At 38.4% G+C, this 20,511-nt stretch overlaps 3 protein-coding genes across 7 annotated transcripts; 1 reads left to right on the top strand and 2 right to left on the bottom strand.

Moving 5' to 3' along the window:
- Window positions 1-964: 964 nt before the first annotated feature.
- Window positions 965-12,783, top strand: LOC119075854 (transcriptional regulator ATRX-like). Of its 4 annotated transcripts, XM_037182409.1 has the most exons (19): window positions 965-1,248; window positions 2,608-3,226; window positions 3,257-6,442; window positions 6,503-6,783; window positions 6,848-7,047; window positions 7,107-7,244; window positions 7,331-7,587; window positions 7,648-7,788; window positions 7,854-8,071; window positions 8,132-8,229; window positions 8,288-8,586; window positions 8,652-8,773; window positions 8,834-9,039; window positions 9,111-9,124; window positions 9,988-10,007; window positions 10,071-10,113; window positions 10,401-12,451; window positions 12,512-12,603; window positions 12,659-12,783. In XM_037182409.1, exons 2-19 carry the CDS (start codon window positions 2,636-2,638, stop codon window positions 12,685-12,687), a joined length of 7,986 nt encoding a protein of 2,661 aa, XP_037038304.1. In that variant the 5' UTR covers window positions 965-1,248; window positions 2,608-2,635; the 3' UTR covers window positions 12,688-12,783. The 4 variants fall into 4 exon arrangements, with proteins under 4 accessions (XP_037038304.1, XP_037038301.1, XP_037038302.1 ...); XM_037182406.1 differs by having other exon boundaries at window positions 2,608-6,442; XM_037182407.1 differs by lacking the exon at window positions 965-1,248 and adding an exon at window positions 1,293-1,421 and having other exon boundaries at window positions 2,608-6,442.
- On the bottom strand, window positions 12,692-14,371 carry LOC119075856 (glutathione S-transferase 1-1-like). 2 transcript variants are annotated; one of them, XM_037182410.1, is made up of 5 exons: window positions 14,231-14,371; window positions 13,701-13,793; window positions 13,298-13,552; window positions 13,068-13,235; window positions 12,692-12,921 (listed from the first exon to the last, which is right to left on the bottom strand). In XM_037182410.1, the coding sequence occupies exons 2-5, from the start codon at window positions 13,788-13,790 to the stop codon at window positions 12,778-12,780; spliced, it is 657 nt and encodes a 218-aa protein (XP_037038305.1). In that variant the 5' UTR covers window positions 13,791-13,793; window positions 14,231-14,371; the 3' UTR covers window positions 12,692-12,777. The 2 variants fall into 2 exon arrangements, with proteins under 2 accessions (XP_037038305.1, XP_037038307.1); XM_037182412.1 differs by lacking the exon at window positions 14,231-14,371 and adding an exon at window positions 13,982-14,004.
- A 2,632-nt stretch (window positions 14,372-17,003) lies between these two features.
- Window positions 17,004-18,677, bottom strand: LOC119075842 (aminoacylase-1-like). Its single transcript, XM_037182390.1, has 6 exons — window positions 18,477-18,677; window positions 18,062-18,406; window positions 17,575-18,005; window positions 17,374-17,510; window positions 17,253-17,313; window positions 17,004-17,182 (listed from the first exon to the last, which is right to left on the bottom strand). Exons 1-6 carry the CDS (start codon window positions 18,562-18,564, stop codon window positions 17,039-17,041), a joined length of 1,206 nt encoding a protein of 401 aa, XP_037038285.1. The 5' UTR covers window positions 18,565-18,677; the 3' UTR covers window positions 17,004-17,038.
- Between the last annotated feature and the right edge of the window lie 1,834 nt (window positions 18,678-20,511).

Genomic DNA, 20,511 nt, shown 5'->3' with positions numbered 1-20,511 from the left:
CTTCAGAACCTTGCTAATCATGTCTCGTCGATAAAACTTCGATATGAATAAACGATGAACTTTAAATCATCTTCAATCAACATTATATTTGTCCAAATACACGTTTGAATTAAAGGTACTAAAAATTTGCAACGCCGCCGACGCGACGCCTCATGCTGCATATGATAGACTTAACACATGCCGAAAGTGTAGTACTAAACACAACACAATGAGCGAAAAAAAATTCACCTTGTTTAAACACCCCCAAAATCCAGTAACGTCTTAAGACGTTAGGCTCCCTCGGGTATAAAACAATTTTGCGCACAAGCATCTTTTTCAAAATCTTAGTATAGGAAAATTTTAAAATCCTAAAGAGCCGAAAAGTAGCATAAATTGGAACACAAGCTTATCAAATTATATAAAAATAAATAATCTGCTTTGTCCAGTAAATCCCGAATGAAGCGAATGATTTCTTTTACATAACCTTGTGAGTGTGACTATCAATAGATCTGTTCCAAGTACAGGTGCAAAGCGCAATGTACTGTCAAACGTCGTCCACAGAGCCATAACCTCAACGCTTTTCTATTTTTGTCAACATTTTGTTTGATAATGTTATTTCGATGTTGCACTTGGAACAGAACTACACTCGCGGAATTTTGAAAACCGACACATTTTCTGTTTTGTGGTTTACGTGGTTTTTTGAGAATTTTGCATGTATTTTTTATATGGAGAAATCAGAAACTCAAGTAAAACACAGAAAATGTGTCAGTTTTCAAAATTCCGGGCGTGTATTACTGCCATATTGAATCGTGTGAGACATTTCGGCTCACATCTCAAAAGCATTTCTTATCAGACAAATATTTTGCCCGCTGATAGCTTGGCGCTCTAGGATAAATGCCCCTTCGATAATACGGCCCTGTCACCATCAGTGTAATTTTCGAGCAGTTTACTGTTTTCCCTCATACTGTCAAAAAACTGCATTTTTGTCGTGCGTTTGTGATTGGATAGCAGATCTGGCTACCAGAGCTACAAAATCCCAAAGGGTGTCCCAAAAGATGGCATTAAAGAAAAATTTGGAGCCAAAACAATAGAAAAAAAACTAATTCAGAACGACGTCGCATACTTTTTGTCAATTGAATTGAATTGGTAGCGTTGTCGTAAATTACTGTAAATTTGTGCATAAAAAAAGGGATGATTACTGTGAAAAGTGCAATAATATTGGTTTGTTTCTAATCACTGGAATTGTACAAAAAAATGCTAAACCATTAGGTAAGGAAAAGAATGAGTTCTTTACGATGTAATACAATGTGTAACTGGGTTGTAAAAAAATTATGCGATTCGGTTTTAAATGGCCACCTTTTTTTGCAAGAAAATTGTGTCTGACCGTAGCCACTGTTATTGTTTTTTTTATAAATCCGTAATTGGTGTACAAGTCGGTGCAGGTATGAATCGGTTCTTTTCATGCACCAGCAGAATAATTCCTTGTTCTGCAATTAGTAAAATTTTCAATAATCATCACTGCGGCAGTAATTTTTACTAGAAGCCATCCAGTGAGAAAATGTCCTATACCTGTATTCTGCATTATATGATCTTAAGTGTTTCTTGAGGTAAACATTACCGTCGGATGTGCATCAAAATCAATTTACAAAAATGTTCAATAATATCATGGAATTGCGACGCTCCTGATTTAATATTTCAAAGTGCAGATTGAGTGTGTTATTCAACATCAATAGATTTGCATTGTTATTATTACCAGACACGTCTCCTTAACCTCAAATAAATTGTTCTGTTCGATGCATAACATTATGTACGATGCTATGGACAATAATCGAATATGTGTTGTCAGTGATAAAATGTGTTCCGAGTTATTTTGTTTATTTATTCCAACAAAAAGATAAACGAACGAATAGTGAAGCTCTGATTCGACTCGGAATATCAGTTTGTTTTGGGGTCAGTTTCGAGTACAAAATTTTTATGATGAATCAAAGTCGAATTCAAGCTTTTTAATTTTTAGTGATAAAGGGCTTGTGTGTCAACAATTTCTTGATTCACATACCAAGAAAGAATCAAATTGAATCCTTTAAATCTGTAAATCTGTAAATTGAATCTGTAAAGTGTCGCCTAATGTTACATCTCCGCAAAATCTTTTACTTCATTTGTTGAACCATTTCGATTCGCTACAAGGCCATATTAACGATAGGTCATCGCTTGTTTTTGTCGTTTCTGACAATAGCAGATGACAAGCCGTTTCTGAAAAGTTATTGTCAATAGCTTAGACTGACGTTGGCTGCACAGGTGGTATGAGGGTTTAATCATCTTTAAGACAAAGCAAGATCTTGTATGTATATGTGATGTATGTAGTCCTTTCTCTTTCTTGTTTTGTGATTTAGAAACATAGTTTTGAATGAACGTCTGCATTAACATGCCAATGAACCACATAATTCATTGTGGTATTGAAGGTCTGTTACCCACTTTAAGATGAAATTATAATAGTAGCACAGAAGCCGGCGCAATCTATAGAATCACTCCCACATTAAAGTCTATTGAAAGTTACCTGTTTGAGATAGACGTTCCGATTCCATAGATGACTTGCTTTAACTTGATCTTACTCAAATCTTTACATTTCAGCTGAAAAAAACCAACGACATAATCTACGATGGACATGGACAGTCAACCATCAACCGAAATTAAAGCAGCTTCTTCACAATACCATGATAATGATTTGGTCGACATGAACGAACTAATTTTGGACAATTGGAATTTGGGTGCCGATAATGAAGCAGCTGCTCTACAATGTTCGCAGGAAATCAAATTGGAATCGTACAACTTCTTAGGGAACAGAATCAATTACGAAGAGGAGAATTTTCAATTAGATGAGTACCCTTCACCGGAAAATTATTTCAAAGGAGAGCGAAACGCGCATCAGTACGAGTCGGAGGATGACGAAGACAGACAGATCAACGGTGTAATGGAAATTACCGATGACCATGTCAACGGTGTCATTGAAATCGCCGATGAGAGCTCTCGAGATAGTGACGTGGTGAATTTACTAAATTCGAGCGATGAAGTGCACAACGCTTCGAACTTATCAATTAGTGCGAATCTGGAGTCGATACGATCCGATCATAATTACTCGTCTCAAGAGTTGTTTGCACCATCTCTCAACGAAACAATTGATAGACCTGAAGTTCCCGCAACCGAACCAGAGACTGAACCAATGCAGGAACCAATCGATCATGTGAATGAAATGCAGGAGCCAATCGATCATGTGAATGAAATGCAGGCACTGATTGCCAGTTGGATGCATGGTTCATCGAGTGAAAGTAAAGTCACAATTCTAAACAATTTAGAAAGTGAAATTAAAAGGATAAAGGAAACGGTGCTAGACATCCCGAAACCCGAACCAAGCCCGAAAACTCCAACGAACGCTTCTAAAGATGATGCCACACCAATCGATGCAAATACCAGCATAATATCGGAAGACAATGAAAGTGATAGTGGCTACATAATGTCGGAGGGACATTCTGAACCGTTGGAATATAGAGGTGATCGAGCAGTTTTAACAGAAAGTGAAACCGCGACTGAAAAAATTGATGAAGTGCCGGTAGAGACGCTAAAAGACCTACGTTCAGTTTCTGAAGAAGTAGTGGCGAAAATCGGTAAATTTTCAAAATTATGTTCGAGCGGTACCTCAAGGCTGACAGACCTAACAGAATGCGGTAATGATGTCATTAAGTCCGTTGTAGCAATGGCTGCAATCCTAAAATTGGAAATTGGAGGTTGCACCCACGAAAAGGTCACAGTTGCAACGGATGAACCTACCGGAAACCTCGGCGATGCTAACGATGAGGCTGAAACAGAAGTCGATGACAGTGGTGATAAGACTGCCGATGAAAGAAGTATCGACGAAACTGTTGGTCAAATGGTCAGTGAAAATGGAAACGATGGTGAAAACTTTCCGGAAATTGTCGATAGCAAAGTCAATGGCAATTCTGATGACAAAATTGAAGACGATGAAAATGTCGATGCAATTGCAGTCGTTGAGGATAAACAAAAGCAGTTGGATTTAAAGTCGAAAAAACGCTGGTTAGCGTCATCGTCAGAAGACAGCCAGCATAGTTCGGACGATTCGTACTCGGAAAACTTACCAGTAAAGCGTCGAAAGAAACGAGCTCGTACAAAATCCTCCTCTTCCTCATCCTCATCTGATGTGACATTGTCATCAATAAACCTGCGGAAGAAAAACGTTCTGCTAGAAAGTTCTGATGATGACCAATCTCAAAATGGTGCAGCCTCGTCAGTTGAATTGGATGAAGTTCCATCTTCCGAAAAAGATGCTGTAAAGGACGTAGATATGTCGAACTACCTTCTACCACTAGATGTACCGGTGAACAAATCTATGGACAGTGACATAGGCGATGACATCGATGATGCAAACGACCAACGAGTCGACTCAGAAGTAGAAGAATTTTTCGGCTTTGATGGTGCTGAAAGCACTTTGAATATCATTGGACCTACGTCTGACATTAGTATCGATGAAGCAACTGGTGATGGGGTTGGCAATATTTCGGAACCTGATGCCGTTGAATCTACCTGTGATAACATTGAAACGACCTCTAATGTTATCGAACTTGCATTTGATGCCAGTGAACCAACTGGTGATGTCGTGGAACAAAATTCTGATGTGACAGAGCACACAACTGATGTCACTGAGCAAACAACTGTTGTCACAGAGCAAATATCTGACGTCACAGAACAAACATCTGATATTACAGAACAAACATCTGATGTCACAGAACAAACATCTGATGTTATAGAACCAACATGTGATGTCACAGAACCAACATCTGATGTTATAGAACCAACATCTGATGTTATAGAAGGAACATCTGATGTCACAGAACAAATATCTGATGCCACAGAACCAACACCTGATGATTTGCAACAAACATCTGATGTGAACGAGCCTGTGATTGAACACACGTTTGATGGTACTGAGCGTACAAGCGAAATAGAGGAAATTATCGATTCTAAAACGCCATACGTGCAGTCTCAACAATGGGAATTGCCGGAAGAATTAAATTACAGTGACTCGGAAAACGATGAAGCATTTGAAAGGAATATCTCACCGAAAAAAGAAGTTGATGTCGAAAACGATCTCGAGAATCATAATGAACACGCGGTCGAAAATGAGGATCTCAAAGCAGAAAACGTCGATGATGAGAACGACAATGGTGAAAATCACCAGAATGAGGAAGATGTCAGCGAATGCGATACGGATGATGAAATAGATCGACTCATTGATTTTTCAAACATTCCTACGAAAGTTAGGCCTGTCGTCAATCACGTTCCTGTGTATAGAAAGAAGTCAGTGAGTAAGCCGAAACCGAAGGAAGATATTCTGGACATTCTGAAAGATTCAGCGAGTCAAGACATCGAATCGGAATCGTCGTCCGAGGAAGACATCATATCCGAAGAACAGTTTGTACTCCAATTGGCGAGACAACAGTGTCTGAAAGATTCTAGTGACTCCGATGGTCAAAACAGTGAATCTGTGGACGATGATGATGATGATGATGAAGACAAATCCTCGATCGACAACGTAACAGATGAGTCTAATGACTCAAAGGTTGACCGTTTCTTAAAAAAGCAATTGGCGCATGAAATGGAAAATCATTTGGATGACAACGAAAAGCCCGAGGAGAATGCACCAGCACCATCTAAGGATATTCCGGTTGAGGAAGACGATGTCGACGAAGTGAAAGATGAACAGGATCTGGAACTGCAAAGCTCTGGCATTTTTGAGCCAGAAATAGAACTTCATGACGGTGAGAAACCTCCGGATAAAGATGAAGATTCGGATGCTGAGGAGACATCAGAACAAAAAGCTCCTGAAGAGAAGAAAAAATGGAAATTGGACAAAATTGCGTTCAGCAAAAATTTGTTCAGCAACCTGGATTTGGATGATGACAAGAACACGAAGGCAACCGCAAACTCGGATAATTCCGATTGTGAAATGCTCGACATCTCAATGTTCAAAACGAAAAAGAGTGACGGCGATCTGGACAAAATCATTCAAAATCAAAAGAAGCGTGATGTGTCCAAAATCAGCAGCAGCAAAGTAGCCGACGAATGCATCAGCCTGAGTTCGGACAGTGATTTAGAAATTGATAAGGGGACGATAGACGAAGACAGCGAGGACGAAAAACCCACAACGAAGAGTCGTCCAATGCTGCGCAATGATCAATTGGCTGGAGAAACCAAACAGGCACAAAAAGAGGAGAACGATCGACTGAAACGTTTGGAGAAGAAAACCGAAAGACTGACACAAATTGTTGAATCGCAAACGGAGAAATTATCACAATCACATGATGACAGTGACGTCATACTGGACTTTGACTCAAAACAGAATTGTGCCATATCTGTACATCCGGAGATTGTCAAAAATCTCAAGGAGCATCAGGTAAGACGTCATTTTTGTTGCCTATTTTGTTATTAAATGATCCATTTAACTGTGTCACAGATTGCTGGCGTTAAATTCATGTACGATTGCTGTTACGGAAGCGTCGACTCCATTGAAAAACACAACGGGTCCGGATGCATTCTGGCACATTGCATGGGTCTTGGAAAAACACTCCAGTTGATAGCTTTACTACACACCCTTATACGATATCCACAACTGAAGACGAAGAAAATCCTGGTAATTTGTCCCAAATCCACAATCATGAACTGGGCTGACGAGATTCAAACCTGGCTGCAATCAGTTAAAGTAAAGCTGAAAGTGCTGCACTTCCCCGATCCATCGTGAGTAATTTGTAATTGAAAATTCATGGTCATCATTCCAAGTGTGCCTTTCTGATTCTTAAAGTGACATCAACAAAAAGTTACAAATTTTGCGCGAATGGCATTCGTTTAAAGCCGATCCTGATGGAAAAGCTGGATGCATGCTAATCGGCTACGAAGCGTTTCGATCGCTGGTCTTTTATGCAGACAAATCGAAACCTGACATGTCTCAAGTCGATCTGGATCGGATTAGGAAAATGGTCGAGGAATATTTATTGAAGCCTGGTAAGGGTGTTTGTCGATTGAACTCTGCAAAGAATCTATTCAACGTTTCCACTTTCAAGGTGCTGATTTGGTTGTGTGCGACGAGGGACACGTCATAAAAAATAGAAAGTCAACCACAAGCCGAGCAGTCAACAAGATTTCAAGTAGACGTCGCATCATTCTAACGGGAACACCAATACAAAACAATTTGAAGGAATGTAAGTCAGCCTCAATGGGGTCAATTCATCGCTCGCGTATCGTTTTGCGTAGATATCACTTGATTCCAATAAATTTGTTTCGACAGACTACAGTATGGTGAACTTCATCAAACCGTCGTTCTTGGGAACTGAAAAAGAATTTGCCAATCTCTACGAGAATCCTATCAAGGAAGGGCAGCACAAAGATTCGAACAGTGCTCAAATTCGAATAATGAAACAACGTTCTTATGTTCTGCACAAGAAACTCTCGAAATTTGTGCAACGTCGTGAAGCCGCTTTATTGAAAACATTTTTGCCGGAAAAGTACGAATATGTTTTGTTCATACCAATGACGGAACTTCAGGTTAGTCTTTGTAGCCGTAGTCGGTATTCCATTTTGTACTAATGTTTCCTCATTCCGTAGAATCGACTATATCAGCACTTCTTGGACAACAATCCGTTGAAAGAGAGGTACGGTGGAAAGAGTCTCATTCCGGACTACACATTTTTGAGAAAAATCTGGACACATCCCAAAGTGTTGGAAAATGCTTGGAAAAATGCCATCGTAAGTCAAACAGTTTCTGACTTCACATCTCTTGCTGACATTCTCGTTCATAATCAATTCTACAGGCCCTTCGTGATAAACGAAATGCAGCCAGAAGACGGAACATGGATTCCGATGAGGAGCCTGACGATGTGCTAGATAGCCAAGTGGGAAAGATGTCCGTTGAAAATGACTGGTGGCGTCAGTTTATAGAACCTATGGATTTAAGATCGTTGCTGCCCAGTAACAAACTTCGAATTCTATTCGAGATTCTAAAGCTGTGCGAACAAAACAGGGAAAAATGGTAAGCCGTTCAGGGCACACCGAACGATGAGTTCCATATAAAAACTTCATTTCCTTGCAGTTTAATATTTTCGGCTTTCGTTGCTGTCCTTGATGTGGTCGAATTCTTTATGCATCAGATACACAACAAGGTTTCATTCAATGATGGCAGTGATCTCGGTAATTTATTCCCACAACATCAGCGAGTCGCTTCTAACGTTTTTCCGTGTTCGAACAGGCATCGAAAACTTTCATGGTCCGTGGGAGAAAAATCACGATTACTATCGGTTGGATGGAAAAACGTCGAAAGCGTTACGACATGCCATGATCCGAAATTTCAACAATCCAGGCAATGAACGTGTCAAATGCTTTCTGATATCGGCGAAGGCCGGAGGCCAGGGTATCAATCTCGTTGGTGCTAATCGCGTTATATTGCTGGACACATCGTGGAATCCGTCGAATGATCAACAGAATATTTTTAGAGTCTTTCGCTTGGGCCAACAAAGCAAATGCTACATTTATCGATTGTTGGCGATGGTATGTCAGCGATTTCCATCAATTACCAATTTTAGCTTCAATGTTTCGATTAATTTTATGTGTAGGGCACTATGGAAGAGAAAGTGTATTCCAGATCGGTTACCAAACAAGCTATGAGTTTTCGGGTCGTCGACGAACAACAAATTGACCGGCATTACAGTTTGGCTGAGCTGGCCGAACTATACACGTAATTATATTGCGTACAGACGGAGAATGTGTGCCATTTCAATCGGACTGTTTCTTTCAGTTTAACCAAACCAGATCCGGCCGAACAACCGACACCGGTTCGTCCAGTCGACAATATTTTGGCCAGTTTATTGAGAAATTTCAAGAGTCTGGTGTACAAGTACCACGAACATGATTCTCTGTTGGAAAATAATTCTGCCGAAGACCTAAACGAACAGGAAAAAGCTGACGCTTGGGAGGCGTACGAGAAAGATGTCAGCATGAAGAGTAAGCTTTCTGTTCTCTATTTTACAAGTTGTCTTTTGTCTAAACTCAAATTGTGTTTTTCTTCTTTACAGATCAATTCGGGAACGTGAGTAAAGTTTTGTTTTTGATCATATTCTCTAATTTTGTATTTAAGTGGATGTTGAGCACTGAGTGAATGGGTTTAACTCTTTGTGTCGCAGATGTGATGATACAGATGAAATGACATCTCTAATTTAAATATTTTCAATTTTGTGCGGGATTAATAGGAAGCACGAGAACTACTGTAGACTGTTCCGTCAGGTTCTCGAACTACTTCACTCTTTCCACTTTTGTTTCATGTTCAAATGACCTAATTCGATCATTCAAAGTGTTTCAGTAAACTTCCGGCTGCTTTTGTCAGATCAACAAAGATCACTGTTTCCAAAAGTGGAACATTTTACATTCTTAAACATTAAACGAGTTGATTGTGCTTGTTTGATCGTAGTTCTTTGATAAGATTTTAATCTTTGTATTTAACACAGTGCCGGCAATTGCGGCTAGTCAGATTTCAGCTCCCTGGATTTTTGTCAAGGAGTCAGGGAACACCTAAAAACAAATTTATAAAAGTAAAAGATAGAATTCTAGATTTTTAGGATTTTTTTTGGAGGTATGTCCTGACTCCTTAACAGCAATCGCGGGAACCGAAATTCAGCGAGCCGCAATTATCTTCCATGTGCATGATTTGAGAGCGTTTCATACTCAACGTCTTTATGACTCATCAGTTTTTGCTTGTCTCGAACTGATCAATTTCATCTTCAATGAATATTGTTGGAACTTCTCTTCATGTTCAAAAAACAGTGTGCTTGAGTAATCTCCCAACTGAAAAATATAGATCCTATTAGGACGTCCATACGCTCATCAAACAACCATTTTTTCTGTTCATTTTATGTTCCTCTATTAATCTCTTAATTTTCTTTTACTCGTTTCCAGATGAACATCACAGCGGACGGGTAAGTACTTGAAACTGACAATTTTTTCGGCCTCCGTTATTTAACTTTTACTATTTCTTACAGAACGTACGGCTCAGGATACGGAAGCTTCGGTTTAGGAAATTTGGTAAGTTTTTAATGGTCTTTTATTCACATGCTCGTGTAGGATATGTAGCTCAGAGTGTCCATTCGTGTCGCACCATCGCGTACTGGGACATTTTACACATATTAGAAAGTGCAATAGATTTCCAGCAATGGCCACAACTCTTAATTTGACACATTCGAGTCAGAGCTATGATAACATTATGAAGGGAAAAAGGAGCCGGAAATAATTTCGTTTTGACGACCATATGCACCAAGCTAGCCGCAAAACTTCTAGTCCAATTCTAAATTCAATTTCTTTTTAATTTTTAGATGAATCCCTACTCGTACATTCCACCGAATCTTCCAACCAGTATGATACCTGCTTATTTGCAGCGAATGGGATACACTGGTGTTTCAAATGTAACTGGCGTGGAACAGGAACTTATGTTGATGAGCCAAATGTATTCCCAATTCAATCAGTCTGGTGGAACGTCAGCCTATGGTCCGCTTAGCTCATATTTTAACTCACCGTCTAGCTCAAGTACGAACCCACTGTACAATTCAGCGGGCGCTAGCAACAATTACTACAAATCAACAACAAATTCAACAAGTACAACATCATCACCAACTAGCTATAGTAACATTTCATCGAGTGTATTTAACGGACTTAATCAATTGACGTCATCGTCTTCGTCAGCAGTGGCACAATATAATTTAGCAAGATACATGCCCTCGTATTCTGGTAATCCGTCATATTCGCCGTTCAATATGTATCCAACATCAGCTAGCGCTACATCGACAAACGCTGCTCAGTCGTTGGCGACAAATCAGCCTGGACCAAACGCAATTAAAAATCCGCTTCTTTCTAATTTATTACCCCCATCAACCAGCATCACCAAAGATTCATTCAGCATACCGACTAGCGTCATTACAAAGGCATCGAAAGACGTGCAACGTGCCGCCGCTAATACATCAATCGGTCCTGTTTCATCACTAAGTTCCATTTCTTTGTCGTCCAATACGAGTCAGAGCCACCAGAAAACATCAACACATTCCAGTTTGTCGAATTCATTGAAAGGGAATCAGTTAATGGTTGCACGAGCGAGTCCTCTATCGAGCGCCAGATCGAGTCCCCTGTCGAGTGCCAGAGTTAGTCCATTATCGAGCGCAAGAGCGAGTCCACTATCGAGTGCAAGAGCGAGCCCTCTATCGAGTGCAAGAATAAGTCCATTATCAAGCGCAAGAGCAAGTCCTTCAATTGCATCAAGAAGCAGTCCATCGATAAATCGAACGTCGGCGGATGGAACAAGTAGTCTGTCAATAAGTAGAACTTCTGCGACAGCGCACAAAAATAGCCATAATAACGCATCACTGGGACCATTGTCAATTACATTGGCTAGCAATCGTACAAGCCCAGAACCAAATCTTATAGTGAAGGATGTGTCTGCCATAAACAGATCGATGGAACGGAAAACAGCAACAACGACGTCAAAGGCACCCGCACAACCGATTAAAAATTTTAATATGGGCATTGTGTATCCCAAGGCACCGGAAAAAAAGGCTTTTGATTTGTCACAAAATGATTCGCTGTTAAAAGCAGCAAAGAGCCAGCTACAGCAAAATGCCAGGCCCGAACCTCAAAACCGAATCTCTCTTCCACCGTCACCGAGTCGAACTGCCAATCGACTGTCAGTTAACCGAATACACAACCTAAAGAGTGGAACTAGAACAGCAACAACAACAACCAGAGCTATGGATACAAATGTGTCGTCTTCATCACTAACATCCATTGCGAAAAATCATTTATCATCACCAAATCTACCGACAAACGAAGTGACAATCACACCGACAAAACGACCACAAAAATTGTCATTGCCAATGAGTGCAATTAATGCGCAAAGATTAGCATCTACGGCTTTGATAGGTGCGTCGTCGAGTCACAAATCGTCACCGATCGAAATAAACAAATTAAACAACAGTCAGCTATCGGTGAGCCGTGTGCCATCATCGACATCAATAACCCGCCAGTTACCAGCAACGTCAAGTGCAAACGCATCAATCACACGGCAAATACCGAATCCGTCGTCTGTTACCAATGCGAACAAAATTACTGGACGGCTAAACCCACCTAAGTCAATTCCTAAATTCAGTAATCTGGCAAGCACAATGCCAACGTTAAAACTGATTTCGACGCCGAGTAACAGTAACAACAAAACAGCAGCAGGTGTGACATCCAGACCTGTAATCCCAGCAATAAATCGAAATCCAGGTTCTCGTGTTGTCGCTGCAAATAATGGTGTCAAAGTGGCCATGCAACGTCCAGCACCAAATACAAAAGTATTCACTGCAAGTCCAGCACCGAAATTAGTATCCTTTACAAAGTGAGTCAGTTGATATACCAACAGTTGGAATATTGTTTTTATTAAAAGAAATTTTTTCAGTCCTACTTCATCCAGCGATCGGAAAAGAAAGTTGGAAGAATTAATTCCGAAAAATACAGGGGTCACGTTGATTAAAAAACCAAAACCCAGAGGTAATATTTAGCTTATAACTGTTCCAAGTGAAAAAATTTACATTTCTCATTACAGAGCCAGTCGAAATTGTCGAATTGGATTAATTTGTTTAAAATGGAAATGAAATTTTATTTATTTTTTGTTCTTCTTAAGAGAAAAAAATTTTCTCCGAAAATACAGACATTTGTTTTCACCTAAAATTTGTCAGTTAATCGACTTGTAACACGTTGCCCAAACACCTTGGCACCATCAACATTTTCGTCGTACCCTGGCAGAGTTTTACATCGGTCCAACCATGCGACGATATTTTTAAACGCCCCGATATCGCATCCGGCGTTCTGCAAATGAAAAGGCCAACATTTAAATTTTTGCAAAAATAGTAGAACCAATCTTATGATAGGCGACACAGCATTTGCGATGACATTTTCGCTTGATTTGCAAAATGCGAGAATTGAATTTGTGTGTTGAATCATTCACAACTTACCACAATCGATAGCATTGTGGACACTGCAAACAAATCAGCAATTGTCACAGTGGGACCGGCTATATAATCACTTCCGTCCAAAAATCCATCCAACCATCCGAATGCTTCAAACATTGCCTTACGCTTATCGTCTGGTATTGTTGTTTCACCGAGGTAAATTATCGGAAACTGAAAGTTCGGTTTCCGCATTATCGTTCTCTCTAAGTCTCAGCTACTTGTTTTCCACTTACGCAAATATCCCGGATTCGTTTGTAAAGTGTACCCGCATCGAAATACAATCGTTGATTGACTAATGCTCTTTCCTTCACATCCTTCGGATACAACGGACTGTCCGGCACTTTCGATTCAATCAGATAGACAGCGATGGCTCGCGATTCCCATAAAGTGAAATCTCCGTCGAGTATGGTGGGAACGCAATGTTGCGGATTAATTTTGATGAAATCAGGATTGAGTTGCTCTTTCGCAGGGAGATTTAGTAGTTTTATCTAAGAAAGGGGTGAACTTTTTCAGTTTTTTCTTGTATTCGAGTTAATTTAGAAGTTAGTTGGCATGTCTCTTCTTCTGCTGAAGAATAAACACAGAGACCAACCGATCAAAACATAGTTGACCAAATAATGAAAACCTTTCACTTACATCAACGTCTAATCCCAAATTACGTATGGTAAACAAAGCTCCCCTGGAATGAGCACTGGCAGTAGAATGATACAAAGTAAGTGGTGCCATGTTCTGCAGTAGAAAATATGTTATTTCATTGAATATGTTACGACTCGTTTTTATTAATCTAAATTTTCGGTTTTTATTGCTCTAAATGCAGCTAATCAATGGTAATGTTACTCAAAGCAACACTGAACCATTGTTTGCATTCCGCAAAGTACAATACTAAAAATATGTGCCATAGACTTCATCGGAATCACCTTTATTTTAAAAACTATAGATAATGTACGGTGCAAAGGAATCAATACAAAGAAAAGCTGATCCACAATATATAATGTGGCCAGCCAAACACTAAATCCACTAAAACATTCTTTCAAATAGTCTTTCGATTACAATCGATTCTTAGCGGAAATCTTATTATTATCTCGATAGAAAAATTTTGTCGCTCGCTACATTATTCGCTATTGATGCTAATCGTACTGTACGTTTGCGGCTAATTAATTACTTACCGCAATACAAAACTAAATTTGGGAACAAAACTTTGTTATGGCGGTACCGTGAGTTTAAGAACTGTGCGACTCTCTTTAAATGTTATAACGAAGATGAAGCGAATGTGTCTGTCGTAGAGCCGAAATTAAACTCGTTTCTTTTTTAATGTAACTACCTTGTTGCGATGGTATGGAATATTCAATATTGATGAGTCGTATCTTTATGAGACGAGATGCGATTTTCATATACTTTTTGATGATTCCTGGCTTATCAGTTCCGTTTCGAGAAATTTTAGCAAAAACACACATTTGATAACAAAATTTCTGGTGTTTGTTGTTGTTATTCTTGAAGATAGATTTTTAAGTGAGGTGTGTGTGTCTCTACATCTTATACAGTAGAATTTTCGATTCTTGTGACGAACATCGATATATGTAGATGTAGATAAAGTGATGAACTTTTCACTTACATCAACGTCTAATCCCAAAAGCTCCACTGGAATGAACACTGTCATTTAGGCACTAGGTGTGCCGTAGGCCGAGTGTGACAATACATATCGGGTCACACTTCGATTATCTTCGGTAATTATTCGATTAGGCCTCGCTTCGGATTGGCAATTTTGATAATTCGATAACCCATACGATTCTTGTTAAATAAATAACAATTATAAACGAGTTGTATGTGCTCTTCTTGAAAAAGGCAACAGAAGTTTCCCATTTTTAATAATTATTTGACAACACAGGTGAAAAAATAGTAATTTTCTGACCTCAACCTTCGGATGCCTTTTGTGAAAAAATATTTTTATTAAATTTAGGAGATTTAATTTCCTGGGCTGAAATATGTTCTGGCGCGCTCTGGTTACCCTCGAAGTAAAATTTTCAACTTTTTTCACTAGGGTAACCATTCGTCTCTGCTTAATTATATGAACAGTATATCTTCAAACTTCTCATAACTGTCTGTATATTTCCTCTATTTCTGGAAGCTATTTGACGCACAGAAATATGATAAACTTTCGCGAGCTCATCTCATCTATTATTTCTTACCACGACCCATAGCCACGACATTTCTCGCTGATAAATAATAAATCTTCTACATTGTTTCATACAATTTCAGTGTACTTAATGCATGGCATTCGCGTTTTTCTCTCTCTCTTTTTGTAATTATTCAACGCTATTTACATACCACATTGTCCCAAATTCTCGTCATCCCGTAAATAAAATATTTTTTACGGTTGGTTGGAAAATCCCTTATTAAATTTAAATAATAAATACATTCAGATTTACCTTTATAGTTTCAGGATTTGTGTATAAAAGTCAGTAAAGAAAATCCCCATTAAACGATGTATAAAACAAGTCAAATTAAAATCGAATGGGCTAAATTTGTTACAATAAGGGAATTCACGAAGCTGAAATATACAGAAAAGGCTTACAGCGTGCCTCTTTTGGCGAAACCTTTTGTAACTACTTCAACCTAATACAGTCTGAAGTAGTTGCAAAATCTTCACGTTTTACTTTTTGCAACTTATTGGTCTCATTTACCTACATTCCTCACGAAAAGCCATATTCTCTTCCAACACTAATGACACTCCATATTCTTCAAACTCACCTATAAGCTCAAACTCATAGATAAACAATTTATTTCAGCATCTTGAAACAAGGGCTACATTTTAACGTGAATGTGGATTTTCAACAATGTGCGTCGGCTGGTGCTTTGTACATATTGTATGGATTAACGCTGTGGCTCCATGTTAATTATTAATTGAAAGTCTTTAACAAGATGCACGTGTTTCTTCCTCTATTCAAACGTTTCTCCGAAGCGGTTGTAGTTTTGTCAAGGGTGTCCAAAATCATTTTAAAATTTCAACATTTATTGTGTTAGACATTAGTGGAATAATGGGGAATGCCTTGTTAGATCCGATAATTTTTGCTTTACATGTTTTTAAGACCCTGCACTGCACATCGATTAATGAACAACAAACCGAATGTAGATATTTCTGTATATTTCAGCTTCGTGAATTCCCTTACTAATTTTGGTTCGATGCCAAAGGAATTATTTTCATGTAAGGCATATATGGATAAACTGATCTAAATAAATGGTTTGTTCTGTACGTTTCAATATTTAAAGCGTCCGGAAATGAAATGACCGAAATAAATTACTAAATTAATTCGACTTGTGAAGATATGATCTGGGTTAATTAGAAAATAAAAGTAATCTCACATCAAGTATGTACGTACATTGGCTACGTTGCACATAGTTGTAAGCTTCTCCTCAAAAAGGACTTCTTTCCATAAAACCTTGTTTGTTCAAACTTGTTTCGACCTAACTAAGCTGTTCAAAAGATTGATTCAAAATACGAATCTTCATTAGCTTTAACATGCATAAGATCACATTTGCGAGATTAATTTTTGTTGTTGCTTGTCGACAGCATATGACACAGCCATAGGATAGTGCGCTATGTGAAGTGTACGTAGCCTTTGCAACGATAATCAACTTTAACAAATGTTTTTTTTTCCTCTCCGGAAATGATGCAGGTAGTAGTTCAACAAAATTACACTTTGTACTCTTTCTGTTATATGACTTTCAAGCTTTTGGTTGCAGCTTTTTTTTCTGAATTTATGAGGCTTTTTTTCCTTTGTGTTAGCATACCGTGTTAGATGGAACGGTTGAGTAAGCCAAGAACGGCAGATTGTGATTTAGTTGGTTAGAATAGCGCTTTCCGTTAGTTTTCGAAAGTTTCAATTGATTATATGGTGTAAAAGGAATACGATCTTGAGAGATTTTTCTTTTATTTGCACTCAAAAATAAAAACGTGGATCGTTAGTTCAGTCGTTTCAGACGTTGGCAAGTTTTTTAATCAAATTTTCATAAATTGTAATGCCGGTCAAATAAACATCCGCTGATACAAATTCATCGTGACTATGGAGCAATACTGGTGTGTGATTCAATGGAGAGAACCCGATAGCTGGAATTCCAATCTAGCCAAGAACGAAGGGAAAAAGAATTTAGTAAGAGGAACAAAATCATAAACGTTTCTGATCGACTCACTTCACGAATATAGCAACTGTCAGTGCGTACCGCAGATACAAGTGGCTTTATTTTCAGCTTCCTGAAAAAAATAATTAAATTTTTTATCAGAAGTCTTTTGATTAAATCGAAGAGTATTCACAAATCGTTGACTAAAGTCTCATATATGGCTGTCCAATATGGATTTGTGCCATCAATGCGAGTGGCAGGAACCTTTGGCCGTTTTGCTTCAAAGGTGAGCTCGATATCCTCTCCAGCCTCCTCACACCACTTGCGTAGCTAAATTGGGAATTCGAATTTTGTTAGATTGTGAATCTACGGTTTAATTAACAGTTTATGCTACCATTTTCTCAAATTCATCATGGTCAACATTTATCGATAGTCGAACATCGAAATTAGCCGAAAGAAACGTAGGTACAACATTAACTTGAACGCCACCTTGTAAAATCGTTAAATTCACTGTTGTAACATCACCCACGTTAAGCGCTGGATTATTTTTCAAAATTTGTACTTGTTCAGACCGATAGTCCATGAAGCGATCGATAATAAAACGAATTTTTTCACCAGCCGTTTTTTCGTGCAACAATGCACCGTGACCAGTTGTTCCATAACATTTGAAATGCGGACGCCATTCACTTCGTTCCGCATAAAAGACTGAGAATGTTTCATCTGGAGTCGCAATTCCTTCATCTAGTGCAAATCCTACATTTAAACGTTTGAATGCGTCAGTGCCAACAAAAGCGCGCGTTCCGTTTTCTCCACCGATCTCCTCGTCTACGAATATGATTTATTCGAATGATACAAATTGATAGCGACATTCGACTACCGACCTGGTACATACATCAGATGAACGGTTCGCTTTAATTGTACTCCTTGCTCTTTCAACGCTTTGATCGCACGCAAATATTGCATTCCAACGGATTTCATATCTTGTGTACCACGAGCAAAAATTCGACCTTCATCGTCAATATCAGCATCAAATGGTTTATGTGTCCAATGCTCGAGATCGACAGGAACCACATCCATATGAGAATTTAAGAGAATTGATTCTAGAGTCGGGTCGGTACCCTGCCATGTCAATATTACAACTGGCTTTGTCGGATAAGCAGGATAAAAGATGTCAACTGAAAGATCTAACTCCTCAGCTTGCCGTTTAAGGAAAGTGACACATTCATCTTAGAACGACAGAGGTATATCGAAGTTAAACAACTGGTTATCAACTTGATTTATCTGCACAATGTTTACCATAGTTTACGTTCGGCTGGACTGTCGGTATGCGAAGATATTCTCGAAACCGTTGAATGTCCTCGTTTGATTCCCACTTTGAAGTCATTTAATGGCCGGAGAAAAATATTTGTAAAAGAAAAGCTTCTCACTTAAAGGTGGATAGACACGTATTGACAGGTGGATGTCGATTAATAATCAAAATTTGAAATACAAACATGAATCTTTGATAACTTATACGATTAGACGGACAAAGTTATCTCGATAGTAAAGATGTATGTAGAACGAAACACACTTCGAGACCCCAAAAGTTGTGCCGATTTGTTAGCTGAATAAAAACGTGAGACGCTTAAAACACTTTTGTTGATCTTTTCTTTAATTCGAGTAACTTACACAGTTTGCTCATAGTGCCACACACGCATACGTACATTCGAAAATATAAAGACCGGCTATTACAATCTGAACAGATTTGAGTATCTTTAAGTGTGCAAAAAAATCAATTGATAAAATTGATCTCCAACACTATAACAACCGCGAAGTGGAAGATAAGGAGAAGAAGACAATCGTTACATTTTTTATATTATTACATTCACGCTTTCGAAGCGACTGTTGATAAATGGTGTTGATTAATGCGTCTCGTCGACGATATATTTCTTTCATTGACAAATGAGCTACACCTTCACGAACCAAGCAGACGGCTGTGTCATCTGTTAGCAACAGTGACGATGAAAATAGGGTATGCCATCTGTCTAATAAAACCTGTTATAAAGGGTGAGGGTGAGTCTCCGGTAGTCATGTACCCGGTAGTCGGACGCAGTTATTGGTCTTTTTTTTAAATGTTTTATGAATGAAAACGCAATAGCTGTTGGTACATTTCCGGAGACTTGTGCAGTCACCCTAGGAAGCAACGACCTTGTCGGATAGACCACAGTTTGGACTAGCAAGAAATCCCACCTTTTCCGTTTTTTATTCTGGAAATTCGAAAATTTAATATTCCAAACCGAATGTTGAATGGTTTGGGCCATAAACATGTGTAGTGCGTGTATGCGCTGGTACTCCATGGTAACAACGTTTTTATGACATTTTATTACAATAGAATATATATACAATAGAATTAACTATTCCTCCCGCCCGCAATAACGGCAGAAAAACACGATGGATATCCATTCAATAAACAAAAAGAAATTCAATATTTGAAAAATGTCTATTTTGCGCTGTTTTCTCATTTTATGCAAAAAAAAAAACGGAAAGAAAACAAACATGGACTTAGTAGTTTTACGATAAAATAATAACGCATTCAATACTCCACTTACATAATATGCTAGAGGAGCATGTTGAAAAATAGAACATGGGACCATATGGCGAAAAACTATTTAGCAAATTGAAAAATAAATTTCTAGAATAAAAAAGTTGCAAGGGCAAAGAGGCGCACGATAAAATAACAATTTTTGCTTTTATTTGCCAAGGAAAATATTGTGTTGAAAATATAATAAAAATCTGTATTACGTTGCAAGTGTGATGTCTACGAACATTATAAACCGGACATGAATGGAAATCGCTGTTGATTCGTTTAATTTTTCTTTTAAACGCAAAAGGTGTTGCAAAGTAATGGTTATAAGCGATTCGACCGGTTGCTTTTATTGTAAGCTCGTCATCAATTTACAAACAAACGATAACAGTTTAAAAAGTCGTTTAAGAACCATTATACACGCTTTACAAAAAAAAATCCTAAAGAACCTTAGAGCCATTGTACAAGATTTATAGAATTTAGAATATAAAGTCTTTATAATACGACGAAACTTGGGAAATATTGACGTATACAATGCAAACGTGTATAGTGAGATTTCAAAAAAGTTGAGAATTTAAAAAACTCAAGTCATCTAAATTTAAGCTTTTTGTTATGTCTATCAAACACATGCCGGTGGATTTCTGAAATTCTTACAGAAAAACCTTAGAAGTAACAGACTCGATACTTTTAAGACATCGGTCTGTGGATAAATGTCGACAAATGGTGCATCTGAATTCTGAATACAAAAAAAACATTCCCGAAATGTGA

Source organism: Bradysia coprophila, unplaced genomic scaffold (genome assembly GCF_014529535.1).
Source record: "Bradysia coprophila strain Holo2 unplaced genomic scaffold, BU_Bcop_v1 contig_232, whole genome shotgun sequence".
Taxonomy (NCBI): Eukaryota; Metazoa; Arthropoda; class Insecta; order Diptera; family Sciaridae; genus Bradysia; species Bradysia coprophila.
Note: the sequence above shows the minus strand (reverse complement) of the source record. Positions and strands in the feature narration are given on the sequence as shown.

Bases quoted from the DNA above. Each gene is read 5' to 3' on its own strand.
- LOC119075854 (XM_037182406.1), top strand. From the start codon at position 2,636: ATGGACATGGACAGTCAACCATCAACCGAAATTAAAGCAGCTTCTTCA. The intron at 6,443-6,502 runs GTAAGACGTCAT...ACTGTGTCACAG, and splicing joins AAAATCTCAAGGAGCATCAG to ATTGCTGGCGTTAAATTCAT. The intron at 8,774-8,833 runs GTAATTATATTG...TGTTTCTTTCAG, and splicing joins GAGCTGGCCGAACTATACAC to TTTAACCAAACCAGATCCGG.
- LOC119075856 (XM_037182410.1), bottom strand. From the start codon at position 13,790: ATGGCACCACTTACTTTGTATCATTCTACTGCCAGTGCTCATTCCAGG. The intron at 13,553-13,700 runs GTAAGTGAAAGG...CCCCTTTCTTAG, and splicing joins ATTTGGGATTAGACGTTGAT to ATAAAACTACTAAATCTCCC. The intron at 12,922-13,067 runs GTAAGTTGTGAA...TTTCATTTGCAG, and splicing joins CCACAATGCTATCGATTGTG to AACGCCGGATGCGATATCGG.
- LOC119075842 (XM_037182390.1), bottom strand. From the start codon at position 18,564: ATGACTTCAAAGTGGGAATCAAACGAGGACATTCAACGGTTTCGAGAA. The intron at 18,006-18,061 runs GTCGGTAGTCGA...TCATATTCGTAG, and splicing joins TCATCTGATGTATGTACCAG to ACGAGGAGATCGGTGGAGAA. The intron at 17,511-17,574 runs GTAGCATAAACT...TTCCCAATTTAG, and splicing joins ATGATGAATTTGAGAAAATG to CTACGCAAGTGGTGTGAGGA.